The sequence below is a fragment of the Scophthalmus maximus genome, chromosome 9 (assembly GCF_022379125.1).
Source record: "Scophthalmus maximus strain ysfricsl-2021 chromosome 9, ASM2237912v1, whole genome shotgun sequence".
Taxonomy (NCBI): domain Eukaryota; kingdom Metazoa; phylum Chordata; class Actinopteri; order Pleuronectiformes; family Scophthalmidae; genus Scophthalmus; species Scophthalmus maximus.
In genome coordinates this window covers 6,006,648-6,029,367 of record NC_061523.1, presented here as the reverse complement: position 1 = coordinate 6,029,367, position 22,720 = coordinate 6,006,648, and the positions used below count along the sequence as shown (strand labels likewise).

Here is a 22,720-nt window from a genome sequence, read left to right as displayed (position 1 = left end):
TAAACCAGTTTCTCTTTGTTTCATCGCCAATGAATTCTTACTTTAATATTCCAAGCGACGCGTGGAGAGCAGACTGGGCAGCAGTTTGCTCAGCAACAAGTTTCTGCAGATGTGTATGTTCTCTGTTCAATCCTGCCAGTACAACAGCCGAATCACATTTTCTCCGATAAAGATTATGCTCCTGAATAATTTCCTTTTCTGTGACGTGTTCCGCATCCGCGCGCCGCGTCCTACCTGTCACTTTGAGTTGCGTCGTCCGCCGCACCACCCTGGATCCGTACTGTAACTCACACGTGTAATTTCCCCCATCGCCCTCCTCCACCTCAGGTATCCAGAGGTGCGTGGTGTTCAGCATGATGGAACTTCTCCATTCGACGCGCTCACACTCCTGACAGGACGGGGCAGACAGAAGTGATCCCGTCACCAACAGTCTGCACACGCTGTAGGTATTGCCCCTCTAAATGTTGTGTGTGTCTGTGTGTGCCGTACCTTATACCAGGTCATCTGAGGCTGTTTGTATGGAGCCATATAGTCTTCGATATCAGGACAGCTGATCATTTTGCTGTGCGTTATCTCGGCTTTCTCCAGATGGCGGATTTTGCTGCTGAAGCATCTCCCCTCGTCGCTCTCCTCCACCGTCATCGACATGGACACCTTCATGCAGTATGTTGAGTTCCTGAGTAGATTACAACCAAAGACACAGGGAGAGTGTTTCATCATGTTGCTCTATTGACACTGGCAGACTTTTAAACTTCCGAGGGGAGAATAGTGTATAAAAAAAGTGAAAAATCACCAATAAAACCTTAGGTTGCGAGTTGTGAATTTTAACTAGTCCGCATCAGAAATACAACGCAAACGTGCCGTCTGTATTCATATACAGGTCATCCTCAGTTTTATCTGCCTGGATGTGATGTGAGCAGATTTGTTCATCCTTGCACGAGGTCATGACGACGGCGACAAGTGTGATTCCTCCAATTGTCCTGGAACAGTAGGATTTTGTGTGGACCATTCGGTGCTGTTGTGAGCATTCTCTTGAAATTACAGGCCCCTCTGACATCTCACTGTTTCACTGACAACGTTGAAGATGCCGGCATCCAGAATAAAATTACGGGTTATACAACCTCCAGCAAAAACAAAACAAAACCCAATTTTATGAGAATTTAAATTGTGTGAGGGCACAATTTTCGGAAAATTGTGTATTGCCTTCATGACTTGTAGCCTATTTTGTCCACGTGGCGGTTGCTAAAAGGTCGATCCATGTGGAACTGATGTTAACTATGACTTTGCTCTTTTAAACTTTCTCAGCGAGCAACTACATCCTTTCTAACTGTATTATTTACACCAGCGCTTCACAGGTTCAAAGAGAATTTATACTTTATAGTTTTTGTTGAATTTTATGACAATTTTACATTTTTAAAACGGGGTAAGTCATTTTCGCACTTTTTAGGGATAATCCCAGTTGTCAGTTGTTACTTACCGCTGTGATGAATGATAAGAACAAACTTCACCAGTAATCCTGATGTCATGTGTCACTGATGGACCCAATTTCAAGAAAGATCAGAGAAGTGTTCTAATGTATGGTGACCCGATGCCATAGGAGGACCCAAATGCAGGTTAGGGGGGAAAAAAAGCAGTATTTGATAAAAAAGAAACCAAAAACAGATTTCCATTCTTCAAAGGAAAAATAAACAAAATCAAACTTCAGGCAAAAACTTGGGAGCAGAGCAACACATTGCAGAGCTGACACCGAACTAAGCAGACGAACCAACCGAAGCACAAAGACTATATAGACAGGTGGGCGGAGCTAATGAGACACAGGTGGGACACGTTGGGAACAGGTGCAGACAATCACAGGCAATCACAAGAAAAGGTGACGTGACCAAGTAAGACACAGGAGAACAGGAAGTGGATGCAAAATAAAACAGGAAATACCAAACTCGAGATGGACAGGACACAAGGGGGCCCCATGGAAATAACTTGACACCAACAGAGACACACACAACACACACACACACAAGGAAGGGCAATCAAAGAAAACATCAACGACAAAGTTCACCAAGAGTAACACAGACAAATCTTATTAAAAGTAAGCAAATTGACAAAACATAATTCATGTTGTCGTGTACGACGTGAAAACAGTCACACTCTTTGGAAAACTACTGCTGACTTAAAATCGAAATCTTAAAAAGTGGTGAATAACTACATTTTGGCAAACATTAATAGAGGTCCCTGACGAATGAAGTCAGAATAATACAAATCAACACTTTTTGAAACAGGAGGAATTAACTGGGTAATGTGTGAGGGACTCTCGTATGATGACGAACACAGAACATTGTCACCTGACTGCGGTTTCTGTTTGCTCTCTGCTGTTCGACTGACATTCAGTAACCAGAGACACAACTCCAAATAAGTGCTTTGTGTTTGCTGACATTGCACAGCATCGTGCTCTGCTCCCAATTGGCCAAAAACTTAATAAATGTTAATTAGAGAAATAATACAATAAAAACATGTTCATAATTATGTTACATTACAGCAGCTACATGAACGGAGACCAGTGCTTCTGCGTCCAGTCATCAAGCGTGCAGGGCGCATCGCCCCTCCGACGCTTTTCATTATCGGTATTGTTGCTACGTGGGCGTCTAGGGCTCCCCATGCCAGCCAGACATCGCACTACGTCCTGTTGTTGTGATGCTCTACGTGTGACGGTACATGCCTGAGTGGAATCTCCTTTTGAAATATACAGAACCAACTTTTTTTTTTTTTTGTTCAGTTTGGTCGGACTTGCATGATGCAATGTGGTTTCAACCCCACTTTGGATTTGACGACTTCAACTTTGCTCAAGGTGAGTCGCAGTCGCTTGTGCAGGTCTCGCTGCGTGTGTGTGTTCCGCCAAGTTCACCTCCAGACACAAAAGACCACATTGATCTCCCGTTCTTTGTCTCTCGCCACCGCACACACACAGGACTCCCCCATTGTCCCCTAACCACAACCTCTCATCTAAGTGGATCAAAACCACTTATCCCATCAATGCTGCCCCCCCCCCCCCCCCCCCCCCCCCCCCTCTGTATGTGTGTTTGTGTTGTAGAGGGGACATAGGGATTTTTACCGTCACCGACCTAGCCAAGACCACTGAGCATTGAACTAGAGGCCTGAAAAGCCTTTTATCCATCCATCCCTCACTTTCTCTCCTCATCAATCCATCTGCAGCCCGCAGCATCTTGTTTTCTCCTCCAGTGATTCACTTATACCTTTTCCAGTTACATTTACTTTGCTGCGCCATCCCCCCTCCCCCCATTCTTTCTCTCTCTATCCATCTCGCTCTCTGACACACACATCATCAAGCCCTTTATGAACCCCTGACAGTTTTCAAATCCCCTCATGAGAGCCACTTTTAATTTTGTCGACCTAGACTGACTAATGGTTTGTGTTGACATCCTCCCCCCCATTACAATAACATAACCAAAATTAAATATAAAAAACATTTAAAAACTAAAACTATAGTCAAATGTTTTACTTTTTTCATGAACAAATAAAGAATTCAACAGGCCATTAACATTGTGTTCATATATATCCAGACCCTCAAACCAGGAAGCTGAACTTTAAGTGTATGTTCATGCGTGTACACATATATTCATATATATGCACCCTAAAGGGGGTTTCATCGGAATGGGGGACAACAGCCTGATTGATTGATTGACACACATACGGACAATAAGTTTTGTTTATAGATGCATGATGCAGTTTTAATGTTTTTTTACATTGGATTTGGTAATAAGTAAATAAATAGTGTGGAACAGAACCTGATAATTGTCTAACAAGTATGATATTATCATTACTGCTATAATTGCAGCGAAAACCAGGTTACTTTGACAGTGAATTTTGAAAATGTTTTTACTATTTAATAACATTGTGGTATTACAATATCTCAATAACTCAGCGCTATGCTTTCATCTCATCGCTGCTGCCCTCAAGAGACCCCTAAAAAGCCACTTCCGTTGTCGTGTTTGCTGAATTTTTATCTGTTTGCTAAGCAAACACAGAACATAGGCTAAATACTATTTTAGTGACTCACAACTTCATTTTGGATCTCGTAATCAAGCTTCAAGACCCAGAGCCGGTCATTGGGCGAATGCCAAGGGCGCCGTCATCCTTTGGGGGGCGCCGCAAACATAAAGTGGGCGTGGTCTTCCTGAGTTCCTCGCTGGGCTGCACACCGGTTCCTGATCAAGCTCATTATCTCCTGCATTAAAGCTGTGACTCGTCGCCAGATTGTTTTGTCTCGACCGTGGTTAAACACTCAGTTTCTTCTATAACTTTGCCCCCCCCCCCCCCCCCCCCCCCCCTTCACTTGTAAGCAATGTAAATTACACTGCATTATGATGTGTGGTTATGTATGGCACATACTGTGCCGTATGGGACATTCATCACATGTTAAACTTTCACTACAGATGATGTAGAATCCGAGCTCAATGAAATTCTGGGTCCTCTCTCGCAACAACACTGGTACAGGAACACTTCCAAAAGCGGAAAGGGATTTTATGTAAGGGGGGTTCTTTTATCTTGTTGCCTTGATGACACTGTTGTGCACATCTATGCCAGTAACACACACACTGAACTGAGCGGATGTGAAAGGAGGAGAACCGAAGCAGCTTTCTCGTGTCTCCCTCTCTGCTGCGTCCCTCCACTTCTCTGTTTTCCTTGTCATGGTGTCCCCCGCCGCCCCCCTCGGCCCGTTCAACCCAAAAGCAGGATGCCAAACACTAAATGGTAAAAACAGCATCCATGTAAAGAAGAAATGTATCATGCATATCTCAGGATAAACATGACGATTCAATTAGACGGCAATGCAAGCGCTGTGTCAGAAGCATTTAGCGCATGCTGTGCACCTCTTACGAATGCAAATCGCGTGTCTGCGTGGGTGTATTCGTATCTGGTGCTCTGCGGAATATATTTAAATGCTTCACTTGGTAAAATTCCCCTGGAGTAAAAGACCACAGAGTACTGAGTGCTCTACCTACTAGAGCAGCACATTTTGTTGCCGCGCTGTACTTTATTGAAAAAATTACATTACCGGTTGACCTTGATGTTGGAAATGTCATTTTCCAGCGTCAGTTACTAGACATACCAACACTGAAATTAGGTAAAATTACTGCAACCATATTCAAGCTTACCTCGAACTGATGATGTACCACCCACAACAAAGCATGTCCATGCACTGCGTTTGAGTCATCCTCGGGAATCAAGAGAATGACTTGAGTAAAGGAGAAGGAGATGGAGCAGAATGAATGAAAGATGGAGGTCGCACCAACCGCAACGTGAAACTGCATCGTTTCGTCCCACACGTCTCCTGCGTGACGTGCCGAGCATCACAGCAGTTTCACTGTACTTTCACAGACTGTCCGAGGTTGGAACTTTCCTTTAATTGGCATTGCCTCCAAGAGGAACTTCAGTGAGCATAACATCTCTTGTGTTTGATTCATACAAAAACCAAAGTGTAAAGTTGAGGTTTTATGGTGGGTTATGCACCAGGAACAACAATTTTCTGCAGCTCATGGTGACAACAAGACTTTTCTGTAGTTTTTGTGCTAAGCTAAGATGGTTGCAGGCTAAAGTCTCCTAGTTGTATTCAGTACAGACGTGTTTGTAGTCAATCTTCTTGTCTAGCTTCCAACAATAACAGTCAGAAAGGTATTTCCCAACATGTCAAACCCTAACTTATCAGTAAATTAAAAATACATTTTAATATTTAGAACACAAGCACAACCACAGCACAGCACAGGAGGTTCTTTCTAAATTCCCTGCTGCTAAGAGTTGGTCTTTTTTGGTCGAACCCAAGGAATCTCTTTTTTAATAATATCGTTTTCCAAAAAAGTGATAATACATTTGCCTGAAAGTAGAAGCTGTTTGTGGAGCATCTCAGCCCTGAAGACAGCTGCTAATATGAATATCTGTCAAGAGGAAGGAGGAGGACATTTATGTGGCACAGGACTTTATTAAGCAGACAAGGAAATGGCTGCAGGACACAAAGCGACGATCTCGAGATACTGGGAAAACAGAGTTGATAATAAGCTAAGTATTAGATTGTTCTGGGACATATTTGTGGTTCATCTTGATCTTATTACAGATGTGTTTGCATTTCATTCTCATGAGATAAAATGAGATAATCAGATTATTGCATTCCCATGAATTAAAAACATGTTTGCCATCTGTGTTGTGAGTACTGCAGCAAATTTAAAGGGTCAGTTCACTCAATTGCTTTTTAGGATTTTTTAAGGCTGAGTGAGGATCTGACAGCACAAGAGGTGACACAGCCTTTTGTTTTCAATATAATTTGAATAGTGCAGCATTGCACAAAAAAATATTACTGAAGGAATAGTTGGCCATTTTGGGAATAATACACCCATTCTCCTTCTGGCTGGGGGTATGGGTGACTGTATATGGGGGTATTGATCTTCTTCTATTTATATTTGAAGAAGTTAGACCAGTCCTTTAAGATCATTAAAAAATATACATCAGATGTGTGGACATTTTATGCCCATACTCCACAATTGCTCATTATTTGATAGTTGTCACATCAACTCTACTGACAAATTATCATGTGTTTTTTTTTCCATGTGCATCCTTTGCTGCTTTGTGCAGACGTTTTGTAGCAAATGTGTCTAACTAATAAGGTTTTGCTTGAAAATCTAATGCCAGCTGCGTCCTGTCCTCATATAAAAATGAATGAGGTGGAAAAAGATTTCAAAGCTGAAATGAAATATCTGCGGCTGTCATTTTGCATCTAATGTGAGTGGCTGTCATTCATAACATTTCATCAGCAAGTTTCTACACTAAACCCACGTCTTGTACTGTACACACACACACACACACACACACACACACACAAACACCTTTACTTCTATCTTTGTGAGGACACATTCACATTCCCTGGCCCCTTACCCTCACCCCAACCTTCACTGCTAAATGCCTAGCCCCCACCTTTACCCTGACCTAACCTAAACCAAATTCTAAACATGAGAAAAGTGAGTGACGACAAACATGTCCTCAATTTCCCGAAATGACCTCCCTCCTTTGGTCTAAAACTCAAACTGCTTCTCACAATGTGTATCCACACACACACACACACACACACACACACACACACACACACACACACACACTGTGTCTGTGTGTGGATATGCACTGTTGTCTGTTGCGTGTGGCTTGTTATTTTGTAACGTGGCGAAGCAAATGGTAGAGTTTCCTTTATTTGCATTTGAGGACAGTTTTGAATAAAGCATGAGATTTCAATCTTACCGTATGTGCATATGGGTGTGTTCATGACTCCATATGTGCATGCATTAAAACAAATGAGGAATGTGCTGCCAGGCTGAAACACATTCCAGCGGAAAAATGCAACTGGAAACAGTTGTGAACTGCAAACTTTGAAAATTGAAAATTACAATTTAGGTTTAAAGAAAGAAAAAAATACAGTTTTACAACAACATGCTTTCTACAAACGTTAAAGTCTGCTAACTAGACTATACACATTCCCTCCATTCTTGTAGCCCTAATCTCTGACGTTCACTTTCCAGTTGAAAGTGTTGTTTGAGGCACATTGGCACACACACACACACACACACACACACACAGAATACGTACTGAGGCTATAAGGACTTTTTTCATCGCCTCACTCTGATCCTAATTTGAAAGGATTGCTGTACATCTGTTATGGTGTCTAAAATCACTTCCAGAGTGTCCTCAAGGTACGCAACATCACCCCGAAAACTCTGGGCACACTGCACTTTGGCTGACCGCTAATATTTCATATTTGTGTACTATCTGTGTGTAGTTGTGCTTTGCCCGAGAGCGCTCTGCAAAAAAAACATGAATTCCAATTACCTATCATGCAAAATGAGCCACAAATTAGTCTGCAAATCCACTTATAATCCACCATATCCTCTCTGTCAATAAATCAAGCTCACCCTCCCTGCAATTACCCTCCTATGATCAGGGCAGGCTGCTGGAGGGCGTGTTGAATTACGGCGCTAATAGAGGGGGATGTATCCTGGGCAGTAGGCAGCATGTTTATACCTGGAAGGAGCTGCAGATTAATTTGACTATCAATCTAACTAACAGGCAGAGAGAGAGAGAGAGTGGACAGCTGCGCACTCCTTCACATACACACACACACACACACACACACACACACACACACACAGGTATATAAAACTTGAGAAGTGAATAAGTCAGAGGTTTTGTATTCAGCTCCTGCTATAGCCACCAATAGTAAAAACTCTTATAGTGCAATCGGACAAACACCGAGCAATTTTTTTGCGCGATGTGTGATATTAGGCCAACGAAGAAAGGCGAGGCGAATAATGCAAAATTTGCGTCATATGCTTCACCCCGCTCGAGTTGAAATATTTTAACTGGAGCGAAAGATTTTGCGCGGTGAAAGCCAATCAGTGCTGAGATCCTCCCGACATCACTGACGTCCGCGTCAGAAAGAGAACGGCCGCCAAACTCGCACAAGTAACGCAATGTAAAAATTCTCTCTGCGGTCGGACTGAACGCACGATTGCGGTATGTCGCGCAGACTATAACATTAAAGGGTCCTTTCACTTACCGTTAAACACTCCGGAATGCACCGCATCAACAAGAGGAGCCACAGGGACGTAGAGTCAACTTGGTTAACGAAAACTATCGCTAAATACGTTCGTCAGCAACATTTTACTCTACGACAAGGCGATGAAGAGAAGGCACAGAGATCATTTGACAACAACCGTTACCATCAACATGCAAAATCATTGATTGAAATAGTAGAGACTAAAATGTAGATCGAAAAACGTGAGATTTTAGTCTTTCCCATATGCACTTATTCCCTTGGGGCTCCAACTACATTGTGGCACTAGGGCTCAATCCAATTTCATCCCTTGCCCCTACCCCTTAGCCCTAACCCCTCGGTTTTGCGCGAGGGGTTACCCCTGACATCGCGGGGGAGGGCTGGATGGCCCCTCCAAACGGAGATTTTCCAGACCCACACTCCAAACAGAGGGCTGTGAGATATGCCTTACGAATCACCGGCAAGTCGGTTGAAATAATGTCCGAGGCGACCAAAGAAACCCACAAATTTGTATTTTCTCCGTTAATCATTTTCGACAACCTTTGTTTGTCGTTTCAATTTATATTGGCGTTTATCTTCATAAAAAGCCACCAAAAAAAAAATCGCCGGTCAAAAAGCTGCGTTATGCGTTACATATGTACCACATATGTAACGCATAACGTTACGTACCACATATGTAACGTTATCAACTAGCGTGATGTGCTGTTTCGTCGTCATAAGACCACGGGGTATTTTCAGTGGGATTCACCTGTCCTGTCATGCCCAACATACTGTAATTAGCATGTTTGTTATTTGAATATTCTGGGTATGTCGCCATAACTGAAACAGCGTCTTTACAATGATATCGCCGTCACTCCAGGCATGTTGAATCAGGGGGCAGGGGTACAAATGAGAAATTGGATTGGGCCTAGGTGTTGTGCCGCCAATTCTCGAAGGCTGGCGTGCACCTTTATTGAATCTTGTTTTGGCCAAAAACCAATGTACAGTACACTCGCTGAGCTTGATCATTTTAAGGTAATGTGCTACTTAGTCTGGGCTCAGTGAGTGAGTATACCCCGATCCATGTCGTCTTCACGAAGGACATTGTGTCGGACAAGCGCTGTGGATGTTTTATGGATCAAACCACCGCCTTGGCTTCACAGACCCGTCCTTTCTAACACAAGACCACTCTGTCACACAGGTTGCTCTGTTTTTCACGCCTCATCCTCTGCCCTCCTTTCTTCTCTGCCCTGGCCCTATTCCTCCGTATCTCCACCAAGTCGGAGTGTGTTTCAGAACACCTGGAAACCCCTTGAAGATCATAAAGTCAAAGCAAGGCCCGCTTTTTTTTCTTTTCTTCTTTTTTTTCCGCCGAAAAAGAGTGGCCAGGGCAGCAGGCATCGGCACATGTTGGCTCACATTGGCAAGAGAGTGGTACCGACTCAATGGCTGCCAAGTCATAGAGGGCTGCCAAAGGAACTTCAAATGACCGCTCTCGCCTTCTTTGCTCCTAATTCACTCTCTCCTCTACTTTACTCTCCGACTGTCACTGTCTCTTCCTCCTCCTCTCTCTCGCTTCATCTCTTTGTCCCTTCTTTTATCCCCCCCATATGCTCCTGGTCTGTTAATCTGATGAATAGAAAGGTTAAACATCTGGCTGGCTTCAGACGACACCCTTGCGACGACTGTGTGTTTCCTGTGCATATTGACATGCTATATATGTATACATATGTAATATATATGTGTAATTCTGTATAGGTATTTTCACAGTAATTGACATGGGGAGTATGGGGGGGGGGGGGGGGTGGAGTGAGAGCTGCTGCCTGTATTTTATTAAGTATATTTTATATTTGTGTAAAATGGTTATATGTTAAAAACAAATACTTAAATGATGAAAAACTAAACAAAGAAGGACCACAAATTTAAAAGAAATCACTACATCTAACACTCTTCTTTCGCTTTTCCGTTTCTCATTTTATTATCTGCCACCGCCAGCCTCCATTAAAAACCAATCACTTTACGATCTCTTAGCTGCTTTTTGGCTCGAGAGCCCGGACTCAACCATAGCTCCACCTACAGGAACAATATCATCTAGAATGGTAACTGGGAGTCACTGCTCCGTGAAAAGTGAGATAGAATAATGATGCTGACATTTCAGTGTGGCCAACGGGCAAAGGAGCCACGCAATCAGTCCTCAAGGCATCTGAGACGAATGTGTCCGACACTGAAGAACAAATTTGTCGTTTGTCAATACTTTTAACCAAATTTAATCCCATTAGTGTTTTTGCTCTTCCGCCTTTATAGTCAAAGGTTTTGTCGGATTAAGGCAACAACTAGTTGATGAAAGCTTAGATGAGGATTGTAGCCATGACTGAGACAAGTCAACGTTGACGGTTGGTAGGAGGCATGAAGCATACTGTGGCATCCTGTGTCACATATTGCAGTTTGTATGACCGGACGTCCATGCTGAACGCCTCCTGAAGAGTTTTATGCAGAGGTATATCAATGTCCCACTACTAGTCCAAGAGTTTAGACAATTATTATCCACAGAGGAACAAAAAGTCACCCGTCAGGAAAATGTCAGCATCCAACCCCTTTTGACCAAATAGGCCCAGTGCAACCCTGTCCCCCTGAAATGATGTCTTTTTTTCCTAATTTGCATCACACAATGCCTTTTCAAGAAAATGTAACGCCACACACATTTCTGATTTTCAAAATGGAGAAATGCTGCAGGACTGAGGAGGATTTGAACACTAAATGTGGGCATCAATCCCCCCCATCATTACAACTTGTGTAAAGAACATCGCCTGTGAACATAATCCTGGCAGCAAACACATTTCCCACCACCACCTAATTGGTCAAACAAATGAGTACTGTATAAACATCATTTGTGAAGGGTTGGGTAGCTCCAGGTACGAGAGATGCACGGGAACAAAGTCCTTTTTTGCACATCCCTGTTTGTGTCTCCGCCATGTCTGAAGGAACTGCCAGGATGAGATAAATCATTCCGAGAGTGGATTTCAAATCCCATGTCGTTCAGTTTTTTTATGTACTAATGAGAAACTCCAGAGTCATTATACCCGACACTGTGGAGAGACTGCCTGTTGTAGTGCAGGGATGTGTGCCTTGTTGATTGGCACCAGAAATAATAGTCACTAATTATGTATTCATATGTTATGACTGTAAAATGCGAGTTAACTGCGTGGTTAATGTAGATGTTAAAGAAGGTAGCCCATCCAAAACGTCCAAGAAGGCTATCCACTCAAAGCCTTGGACACAATACGCGACTTTCTAATTCTTCAGGTCTCTGCACCGTTCACACTGCACTTATGTTGACAGGTCAGAAACAGGAAGTAGTTTGAGCGGGCACTCTGCGGACACAGAGAAATAACTGGATGCGTTCAGCTCGAGGTTACGCTCATCATCCGTAGCTGTGACAACGCACAACACGGCAGAAAAAGACAAGATAAGATGAGATAAACCTTTGTTAGGCCCACAATGGAGAAATTTGGGCATTCCAGCAGCAAAGTGGACGGAAGAATATAGGAAGAAATTTACAAAAAAGCAATAGCATGTACAAAATAAAACAAAATAATAACATTAAATGATAAAGATATATAAATACTATATACAGAGCAGTAGCAATAGTTGCACATGGAAACTAAATATAAATATTGCACAGTTGGTTATTGCAAAAAAGCCCCGCATATGGTCTGTGCGATGATTTTTTCTTTCAGAAACACACAGCGATCGGGCGCCGATTTGGCGTGACCCAGATTTTGCGCCGATTGTCCTCCGACTTGCCGGAACTTGTCGGCGAGCTGAAAATCGGGCTTAAAAATGGCGTAGTGTGAACCCGGCGTTTACTGTCACTCCACCTGCCAGCCTGCCGACAAAACGGAGCCGCCCCGGACCCGACGGAGCCGAGTCGTCCTGCCGAGATGTTGCCACGAGGGGCGACCACCTACTCGGTCGACCTGCTAGCCGACCGATTCACAGCCTCAGCCACACCAGAGGCTGTCCAGCTTCTCAGCCGTCACTCATTCCCCCACGCCGGAGACATGTCACATTTCAATCTAATGCGGTGTGTTGAAGTGAAGGCAGAGCCAGAGGCATGAAATCTCTCATCTCGCGCCACCTTGTTCACTATCTAACACTCATTATTTTGTTCTCCCAGAGTCCGTCTCTCCCTCTCACATTGTCCTCTGTCTTTCTCATCCTTCGTCCTCTCCTCTCTCGCTCTCTGTGTGCGTGTGTGTGTGCGTGTGTGTGTGTGTGTGTGTGTGTGGCCCTCCATCTTCTTTTTGATTCTTTTTCTGCTCTCCTCTCACAAAAAGTCGAGTTGTGCAGGAGAGAGGTTTGGTGCAAAGACTTCTCACTGTGTGTAGCAATTTATTTCCAAGTGATGTGTGCGTGTGTGTGTTTGTGTGTGTGTGTGTGTGTGAGTGTGTGTGCTGTGTCGTAAACATTGTAGGTGTATGGGGTCTTGGGCAGTCGCAACATGCCCTCTCCCCTAACTCAGGTCCTTATACCTGCAGAGAAAATGGATTTTTTTTGTTTTTCTTTTCCCCACTCATTCCTCCATCTCTCTCTCTCTCTCTCTCTCTCTCTTTTCTCTCCCTCCTTCTCTATGTAATTCAACCTTTTCTCTATCAGCCTCCCTCTGTTTCTAACTACGTTCTCCTCACCTCTCGCTCTCCCTCTCCTCTTTCAATTCCTTCACCTTCTCCCTGCGCACATCTCTCTCTCTTTCTTTTTTTTTTTTCTCTGTACCCCGTGTTTCAGACAATGTTATTTTCCAGTTATCGTCTCCTGAGAGGGAATGTCGCTCCACCTTTAATGCTTGTTCACCTTTGGTTTTTTATAACGGCGTCCCCAGGTTGCACTCCCTCTTCGGCTCATACAGACCCATTGCACACTACAGTACACCGAGGACAGGAACAGTGGATCCGCAGTGTTTTGAAAATCCACAGGCAACAGACAGGTCCCTGCATTCCATATTATATGAAGTATGTTTTAGCTTTACAGGTTGGGGGGGGGGGGGGCAGTTATAGACACTGGGGCATTTTATTTCACAAGAAAAGCACTAAAAGCTGATGAATTGTCTAATTTTTACAGGCTACTGTATAAAATAACAAACAGGCCGGAATGGTTTAACCAGGAGTCATCACCTGTTGTCTGTTGAAGCTTAACCCAGAGGATCATTATATTTGAAGTGGAAACTAGCGGTTATTGGAGCTGGCTCAGTTATATTCTACAGACTTCTATGACTTTCTGACTAATAGAAAATGTAGACCCGACCAAACTCACGTGGCACAGAACTCTATATCTACCGTACATACATATAGACACCATATACACAACGGAAGAGTATTTACCCAGAATTTTTTTTTTATAGCTGAAGTATATAACATTCTACACTGTATACACTCTAATATTTTTTTTTTTAATGTAGATCCAACATAACCAACCACAGCAGGGAGTAACCAAAAACCACGGTGTCATCTGCAAAACCCAGCAAGAAGTTCACAGTGTTATAATTTCTTTGGTTTTACTCAGACCAGTTAAAGACATATTAATACAATATACACCAATGTCATCTTCAGTTGCCACGCACGATAGACTAGAGGTTGCTGAGAACAGATCACATCAATATTTTTTTAGATTTGAGATGTTTTTTTTATCAGTTTTTTTTAACACCCATCATCCATCCTTGTTAATCTTATGTCGGAAGTCGATGTTCCCATTCTTAATCCCACCGACAAAACCTCTGATTGATCGATTATTCCGCTGACTGGGGGAAGCAGCTTTCAGTGGGAGTAACAGCTGGTTTGCATCATTAAACAAAGCGAGGGGACGTGGGGCAGAGACTCGCATCTCCAGTTTGAGTCAAAGTGCACCGCAAGTGTTTTCAAGCAGCTCTCGACAACAGCTAAATTCTCCAAAGACACAGCAGCTTAAATATGTCTTTCCATTCAGACTGATTGTCTTGGTTAGAACAAAGTGAAGGCAGGATGTCTGAGTCCATCGGGGGTTTCTGGGTGAATTTGCACATAACATTTGCCGGCAGCTTCAAAACTTGTGGCAGACACCGGGCATACAGCATGAATCAAAGCAGCCTGGGTCTTTTTTGAAGAGGTCGAGACAAGATTAAATGCTGAGTGTAAAATTAAATCATTTTTGCCTTGGGCCAACTGAGTGAACAATCATGAGCTATCTCAAAAGATTAAACTTAAAAAAAAAAATCAGTGAAAGCTTATTTTCCTTCATAGCATTTGTAGTGTGACGCACAAAGGGACTGGCAACATTGTACAATAGCGGAAACTGTGTAGACTGTAGCATAGGCCGCACTCTTTGAGAAGCCTTCAAAGGCCGCACACAATGAAAGAGTAACATGGTGGAATTTGTGGACAATAAGAGAAGTCAAAATCGAAACTAAGGAAGGATTGGACAAAAAGTGACATTGTGTGGCTTGTTAATTCCCTAGAGACGATATAGACATCCCATTGCACACACACACACACACACACACACACACACAAACACGCACACTATCTATCACCCTGACAAGTGGCATGGACAGGTGGATGGATAGATGGATGGACTATTGAGTTGAGGGATGGCTATGGACAGAGTAACTTGGAAAGGGAATATGGAGACCAATTTATCCGACCAATGGATGGAAACAATGACAACATTCTGCCACAATGTCGCACGATGGCAGCTATTTGGAAAATCAATGATTCCCTTCAAACCAGTCAAATAAGTATTTAAATGTAGATATATATATATAGAAGCATTTCCCACATGTTCTCTCTCAACTTTTACACATGCGAGTTAGCTCGAGTGAGAAACTACCACTGTGTCAACAGGCAGCATGGGTTACGACACAGATGCTTTTTGCATGAAGAAAAAATAAGATATGTGATGTTCACCATCAAAATATAGTCGAAGGATCAAAAGTGTTATGCAGTGAAATCTCATATAAGATGGCATCATTTTCAGCGAAAACTTCCCTCAAGACAAACTGAGTCAGTCTATGTCAGGTTTATATCTGTGTATTGAACATTTAGTGACGCAAACAAAAAACAACCATTCATATAGATCACCCAAAATATCCTTCTCTACTTTCCATACATTCGCCATTTGAAAAAAAATCACCGTCTTGTCCCCTAGAAATTATGTTTCTGCACAACTGAAACTGCAAGGGCAAATATTGTTTAGTGAGAAACAAAATTGCTGGTTGGATTTAATTAGTGAGGTGTGCTGGATTTATTGGATGGCACCAGAATTGCCGTGAGGCGACCATGAGGGTGGATGGTGGGCGTTCAAGGCAAATGACTGTCACGCCGGAGGCCGCGGTTCCCACTAAACAGCCTGTGTGTGGTTAAGTACAGGCCACACAAATACTGGATCTGATTGCAAGTAAATAAACCTGTTGTGTGAGAAATCACTTAATTTGAACTTGTTTTGGTAATAAACTAGACTATGATCTTTTTCTAACCTCAACCGAGAGTGTTTCTTAAATAATTACACGACTAATGAGGCCGTAGCCGCTAGACGTGAATATTCTGCTGCAACATTCATATTGTGGTGGGAAAAAAAATAAGCTGTCTGTGTATATTTTACTGTTATGATCAGTATCATAAATGTTCTAATATGTCCGTTGCCATTTCCTTATCATGCTGAGAGAAAATATCATCTGATCCTAGTTTGGTTGTCTCGACATGTAACTTTGAGGCGACAGGGCTGTGTCTGATGTAGAAATAGCAGGACAGTGAGATAGATGTGAGACAATCCTCTTCCTCCGTTGTCGTTCTGCTGATCTATAAATCACTTGTGTCTCTTCTTTACATTGTTTTTTTCTGCCGGAGTTCCCCAGCTGATGGCTTTGGTCGTTTGTGCAATGTGCAATAGTGTCAAAGTGAAACATCACACCCATTCCTGGAAGATTCATGAGGTATCTTAAGTATCTGTTAACATTTTGTACCCGAGCAGACAAACCGTTTTATCTAGCTGAGGCAGATTGTGGCTGCAGCTGAGATTATTCTGATGTTTTTATTGGCCCTGCACAAAACCTACTTCACCTCAGGCCAGGCAGCATATTCAGGGGAGGAAAAAATGGGGGTCTTTTATCTCAGGGCGCAGATAGTGGCCTTGGAGAGAATCGGGGAGGTTTCCTAACAAAAGTGACGACAATATACTGTACGTCAGAACAAGGACGGATGAATATATGTAACAGAATGATCTCCCTGCAGCTTACGCTGTGCATGGTAACGAGGATATATACGTACCGAGGATATACGGCTCCCTGGTTATTCTATATGAGCCAGTTGGTGGCTCCCCACTAGGATAGGTGGTGCTGTTCCTCCATATATGTGTGTGTGTGTGTGTGCGTGTTAATAAGAGACCCTGAGACAATGACAGACACCAAGCCCTAATTAGGTTGTCATGCTGAGAGAACGAGGGACAGATAGAAGGAGGGAGAGGAGAGAGAGAGCGAGAGAGAGAGAGAGAGAGAGCTTATTAAGGGGGATAGGTGTCAAGCTCTGGCAGGAAAAGGAGGTGGGATGAGAGCAGAGGAGGGGGAGGATGAGGGGGGAGGGGGTTCCTGTCTTCACCCGAAAAGAGTCGGGTGAAGACAGGAAGAAACAGAGGAAGTGAGACAGAGAGAGAGAGAGAGCAAGGGAGGAAGATGGAACAAGAGCAGGATGCCGAGACAGGGTGGCAGCAGCTGATGAGATGAAGTCAGAGAAGATTGGGTGTGGGCGGGAGAAAAAAGGGGAGTGGGAGGGAGAAGGTGATGGAGGAGGAAAGGTGCGAGAGGAGAAGGAGAAGGTGAAGGTGCCGGAGGGGGTCACACGCAGAGAAGGGGGAGAAACGCGGATCAAGTGGAGAGGTGATCTGGTGATTCATGGCACAAGGCGAGAGGCAAGAGCTGTTAGTCTCCTTTGGTTGAAGGATAATTCTCATAATGGCGTCTGCCATTCTTTCTGACTTGACCAAAGTAGCTGGTGGGAACTAGGGATGGATCATAACCACTTTCTCATGTCTGATCCAATCCGATCCTGCAACCTTGAGTATCCGCCGATACCGACCCGATACTAATCTGATACAATCCTTTCTCAGCTCGTGAAAAATAAAACATTAATAATGCGTTGTTCAGGATTGCACTTTGCTTAACCTAGCCATCTAAAACCTCATACTCAACTCTAAGACAAACAATCAACTCCGCTAGAGGAAGACATACGTAGCCAGCAACATGACCGAGTTCTGGACTACTGAATGACAGAATGTTTGATGGTCCAGCACCATTCAAACAAGCAAAAAACTGTAACTAAACTGTTAAAATAAATAATAATATATTAACATTAAATACAATGCCAGAATGTCGTTCAAGGCTCCCATTTCTCGCCCTGTAGACCAAGTTGCTATGGTCACAGACCTCAGCGTCAGCTCAATGCAATTTTCATCTCTTCTGTGTCACCAAATAATCTTTGGATCTGATTGGCTGCCAGGTGATGAATCATTTATAGCTACTGGACGGTATAACCATAACTGATGTGGAGGCAAACTATCTTTTGCTTCTCGTCGGGTGGTTTTCTGCATTTCAATTATATTGGAATTAAAATGATTATTTGTGTGCTATCCTTAACGTAGGAGGTGGTCAAGACTATATAATTATTAACTAATTTGAGAGAAAGAATACAGTAACCTGAGGAGGATTCCAAACTTAATAGAACATACATCCTCTTTTAAAAGCTTTCAAATGCCCTTCATGAGCTTCATCAGCAGATTGAAGGCGTTTTAACACCTGAAAGTCCCAACCGAGGTTCTTATCTTTGTTACATTGTACGTATTTGATCCAGTTACTTTTAGTTTCACATTGTAATTTGGGGAGCGCACTAAAATATTAAGTATGACGTGCATCCTGTCTCCATCACCTACCTGGGCTACGTCTAGCGACCTACCTACCAACCTACTTGGTATTGATTTGTTTGCAGTCGGGACATGCATCTGACATCGTGTTTTCAATTCGTTGGGCAGTAATATTTCCGTTTGAGTTAAGAAAATAAATGACAACAAGCAATCCTGCGAAAACTGTGATTAATTGTTTTTTTGTCTCCTCCTCCCCCCAAAAACTTCCACTTCTTTGCTATTTCTATTATTTAATGCTGTCTCAACTTCCAAAAGTCCATACGATCTTAAAAAGGTCTTTTCACGCTACACAACGAACCCAACCATGGTTCAGTTTGATCCGGATCAACCTAGACTCCTTCTTTTGGTCCGACCACGGTCCGAAGCTCACACCAAGCAAGGTGAAAGAGCCCCGAGTTTGCTCAATTGTCATTGAGTACTGCGCTCGTATGGTCAGATATATTGAAACGACAGGCTTCCTACGCAGTATTGAAAAGTATCGGAACCTGATTTGAGTAATTTCCGGGTCTGGATAAGTTATATGGAAAAAGGAAAAGAGAGTAAGGAAAAAGATTTGTGGGTCCACACTGAAGTCTGAACAGACGTGAATCCAAAGATTTTAAGAATATATACGATCCGTCTCAATCTCTCTAGTCTAGTGAATCATGTGAAATGTCGTCATAGCAACACAGTCTCTGTACCTGCCACTGCCACTACGGTATCTACAGAGCCATAGTACACGTGTGACTGTGACAGGCTGGAATATAAGTAGTTCCTATCAACCAGGCATTATTAAAATGATCCTGGTGATAGCTAGTTACTTTCTACTGTTGTGTCCCCTGTTGATGATAAACTACACATTTACCCAAAATTACTGAGGTTAAATATGAGTATTTCATTATAAGAATCAGTCCTAGATCAGGTAATGTCAGAATTGGAAGTATCACTATTTCAATATCAATCCGCACATGCACATCACGAGTAAGTTTCTGGAAAAAATGTGTCAGAATGTAATATGTCAATATTACAGTTGGCCTTTAAAATGATTTATTTACATGACAATATTTACTAAATGAACATCTAGATATTTGTACTGGGGATGTCAAATATGGTTTGAAAAATCTAGTCTGAAGAAGTCTCCAAATCTGACTCTGAGAAAAAGTCTGGAAATGTTGAAATGGAAAATGTGCAGGAACCCTGAAATGAGCAATGAAGTTCCATACTTTTTGACGTGAAGGTTGTGGCCTATGATTGAGAGCTGTGCAAAAATGTGGTGAGTGTACATTCAAGTGCACACACACACACACACACACACACACACACACACACACAAACACGTCGGCTTGCAGGTAAACAAGACGGTAAGTCTTGTTCTTGGCTGCAGTATCAACTCACACACAAAGACACAGTCTCTCCCTGACGGACCTCTTAGGACTCGGGCCAACTTCTGCTGTGGTGCCAACAGCCATATTGAAAATAATCAGTCCACCAAACTGGCAGAAAAGACAGACTAGACCTCAGCAGATGAAATAAGTTAATGATAAAAATGATGTATTTTTGAAATACCAGTCTTTTGTGTGTGTGTGTGTGTGTGTGTGTGTGCGTGTGTGTGTGTGTGTGTGTGTTTTATTTATTGATTGCTAAGGGCGGGGAGCATTTTCCTTTTTTTTTACTCAAAAGGGACACAGCCCGTTTGAAACCTCACATTCCTCATATTCAAATACTAAAACACAGTTGTGCTTTTTTTGGCCCGTGCGATGCAAATGGGCCCTGTGGGTTTCGTGACGGAACACACAGAGTGAGAAATCTGTTCCGAGGTTGCTCCCGTGTGACGGCATCAACAACGCCGCAGGTCACAGTCGGGGCCGCTTCTTTTTTCCCCTCGCTGGTAAGATTGTTTTTGTGTTCATTGGGCGTTAGGAACCCAGTGTGCCGGTGCTGGATGTGCAGCTCCAAAACAAAGTCTGCGTGTTTTTTGTTCAGTGCGCTTTGACCCGGCTCCCATCTGGGGAGAGGAGCAGTATTTATGTGATATTACAAAGTGTTATCAACAATGCACCCGGCTGAACCAGAAAAATAATCCTATATCATGCCTCCTTGGAAAATTCCGGTTGTAACCCAAACCATGTTTGTTTTTTTGTATCATTTTTCTTCAGATTTGATTCATGGCAGTGTCATCATATTAAGTAATTATATATATATATATACATATATTAAGTTAACTCAGAAAGTCCCTGTTTTTAGTTTTGTGCAAAGGTTACCTTAGTACACAGGTGTAGAATCCATTGTCTTCCATTTCAGCAGATCTGAACCAGATGGAGTCGTCTTCTTTGCTCAGCCTGTGGCCCGAGAAAATGATTGGCTCCTGGAGAACATAATACAAAAAGTGATGTGTCAGATGATGAAATGAAATAATACATGTGTATGTAGAGTACGCATATATATACGTACAGAAAAACAAATCTTAGAGCGAGGTTCATAAGGCGTGGGCATGGCTTTCAGACCGCAAAACCTTGGGTTACATATTTTTTAGTCTTTTCCTCAGCTGACCCTTGAGGAGAAGATACGAGTCCCCCCCCCTAATATTGTGTATGTAATGTAATGTATTTATTTTTCAAATTAAAATGGAGCACTTGTTACATTCCACTTCCAGCACAGGAGCCACTGGGTGAATTAAAAGAGCAGGGAAGGCACCAATCAGGATGCTGCAAAAAAATAATCCCCTGCAGCTCAAAAAGTCATTTTCCCTGTCACGTGCCATTATTTGAGAAAACAAACCTGCCGACGAGACATCTGAAACTGGTCCGGGAGTTCATTTTTAAACAACGGAGGTTAGATATTTGTAAAAAAAAATCCAAAACGTACAAAGGCAATTTTCATGGACCGAGTGGGGCTGAGAAGGCAGAGCCAACAAGAGGGGGAGAACCTTCTTGACTTTTAAATTTAAATAATGTCCCATCCCGATTTTATGATATTTATATCAATGGTCTAAATTGAGGAATTACCAAATCTTCTACACCCGACATTTTTCCTGACCAACTCTTTTATGTCCCCTGAGAGCACTGCATATGGCAAAAATATTACAGAGAAAATGTCAATAATTTACTTTTAATTTAAATTTTAGTAGATACAATGACACAATTTCAATTAAAATGGGTTGCCATATGATGTCCCCCACAAAATAGAATTAGATCATTAATCATTTTTAATATTAGTGTTGCCCTGGACTTTGATTGGATTGGAGACCTGATCCGTTCGTGTCTTACCTCTGCGTCTCCTTTGTTCTTGTACCAGATGAGGCGCAGCTTGGCGTTGGTGGCCATGGTGTAGTTGGTTCTGATGTAGCTGTAGAACAAGGCACATTTGACCCGAACAGGCTCGCCGGCCAGAACATGGTACTCCTTCAGATCCACCGACCAGTCAATGCATCCATCCACTGTAAGCAGGAAAAGGAAAGGGGAGAGGAAAAATTGAAATACTGAGAATGTGATGAAAGATGAACAGTATGCAGCCAGAGACAGAGAGCGAGGTTAGAAACCGCAATAGGTTTCGGAAGTGACACATGAAGAGTCATCGAAAGAAAGTATTCGGGACTTTATATAATACATAAAACAATTGTTTTGACTGTACAGAAAGAAAAATGAGAAGACATGAAAGACAGAAAGAGGAGTCGTGGGAGTGACAGTAACAGTATTTTATCTTTCTTTGGAAATATTGTTATTCGCTTTCAAGCCAATGAAAGATTGAATATAAATTTGAGAGTGCGTTAGCCGTCAAAATAGCAGGGGATAAAAAGTTTTTGTACAGACAACATTTTTTCACATGGGTTGAAGGCATATACAGTGTGAATCTAAAAGGCACACCTATGAGTTGTAATCGAGCTGATGAAAAATCAACCATTGTAAATAAAGAAGATGCACGATGCAACTTCTTCCCAGAAATGAAGTTAAAATGTCTCGGGTGTGGGCGCTGCCATCTTGACCCGGTGACGTCTTTTTGAGCCAGTCAGTCTCAGCTGTCGATCGGGATGTTCCACCCTGTTTTTCTAGAAACCATCTTTGAGGAAAAAAATGTAGTTCACATCCAGTCTGCTGACGTGGAGGCAGAGGTTTATGGCCTATACTGCAGCCAGCCACCGGGGGCCCGTCAAGATCGTTTGGGCTTCAATTTTGAGGGGCTGTCATGTGTCACCTGTCTTTGTATACAGTTATTGTCAAA

General features: G+C 42.7%; 1 protein-coding gene across 2 annotated transcripts in view; it reads right to left on the bottom strand.

Annotated features, from left to right (window-relative positions):
* Positions 1 to 22,720, bottom strand: part of il1rapl2 (interleukin 1 receptor accessory protein-like 2) — a 344,386-nt gene that overhangs the window by 110,242 nt on the left and 211,424 nt on the right. For both annotated transcript variants that reach the window (XM_047334583.1, XM_035650663.2), the window contains exons 3-6: positions 21,769 to 21,938; positions 20,764 to 20,867; positions 490 to 676; positions 235 to 388 (exon numbers count right to left, since the gene is read on the bottom strand). In XM_047334583.1, the coding sequence (XP_047190539.1) occupies positions 235 to 388; positions 490 to 676; positions 20,764 to 20,867; positions 21,769 to 21,938 (615 nt within the window). The remainder of the gene's footprint in view (positions 1 to 234; positions 389 to 489; positions 677 to 20,763; positions 20,868 to 21,768; positions 21,939 to 22,720) is intronic.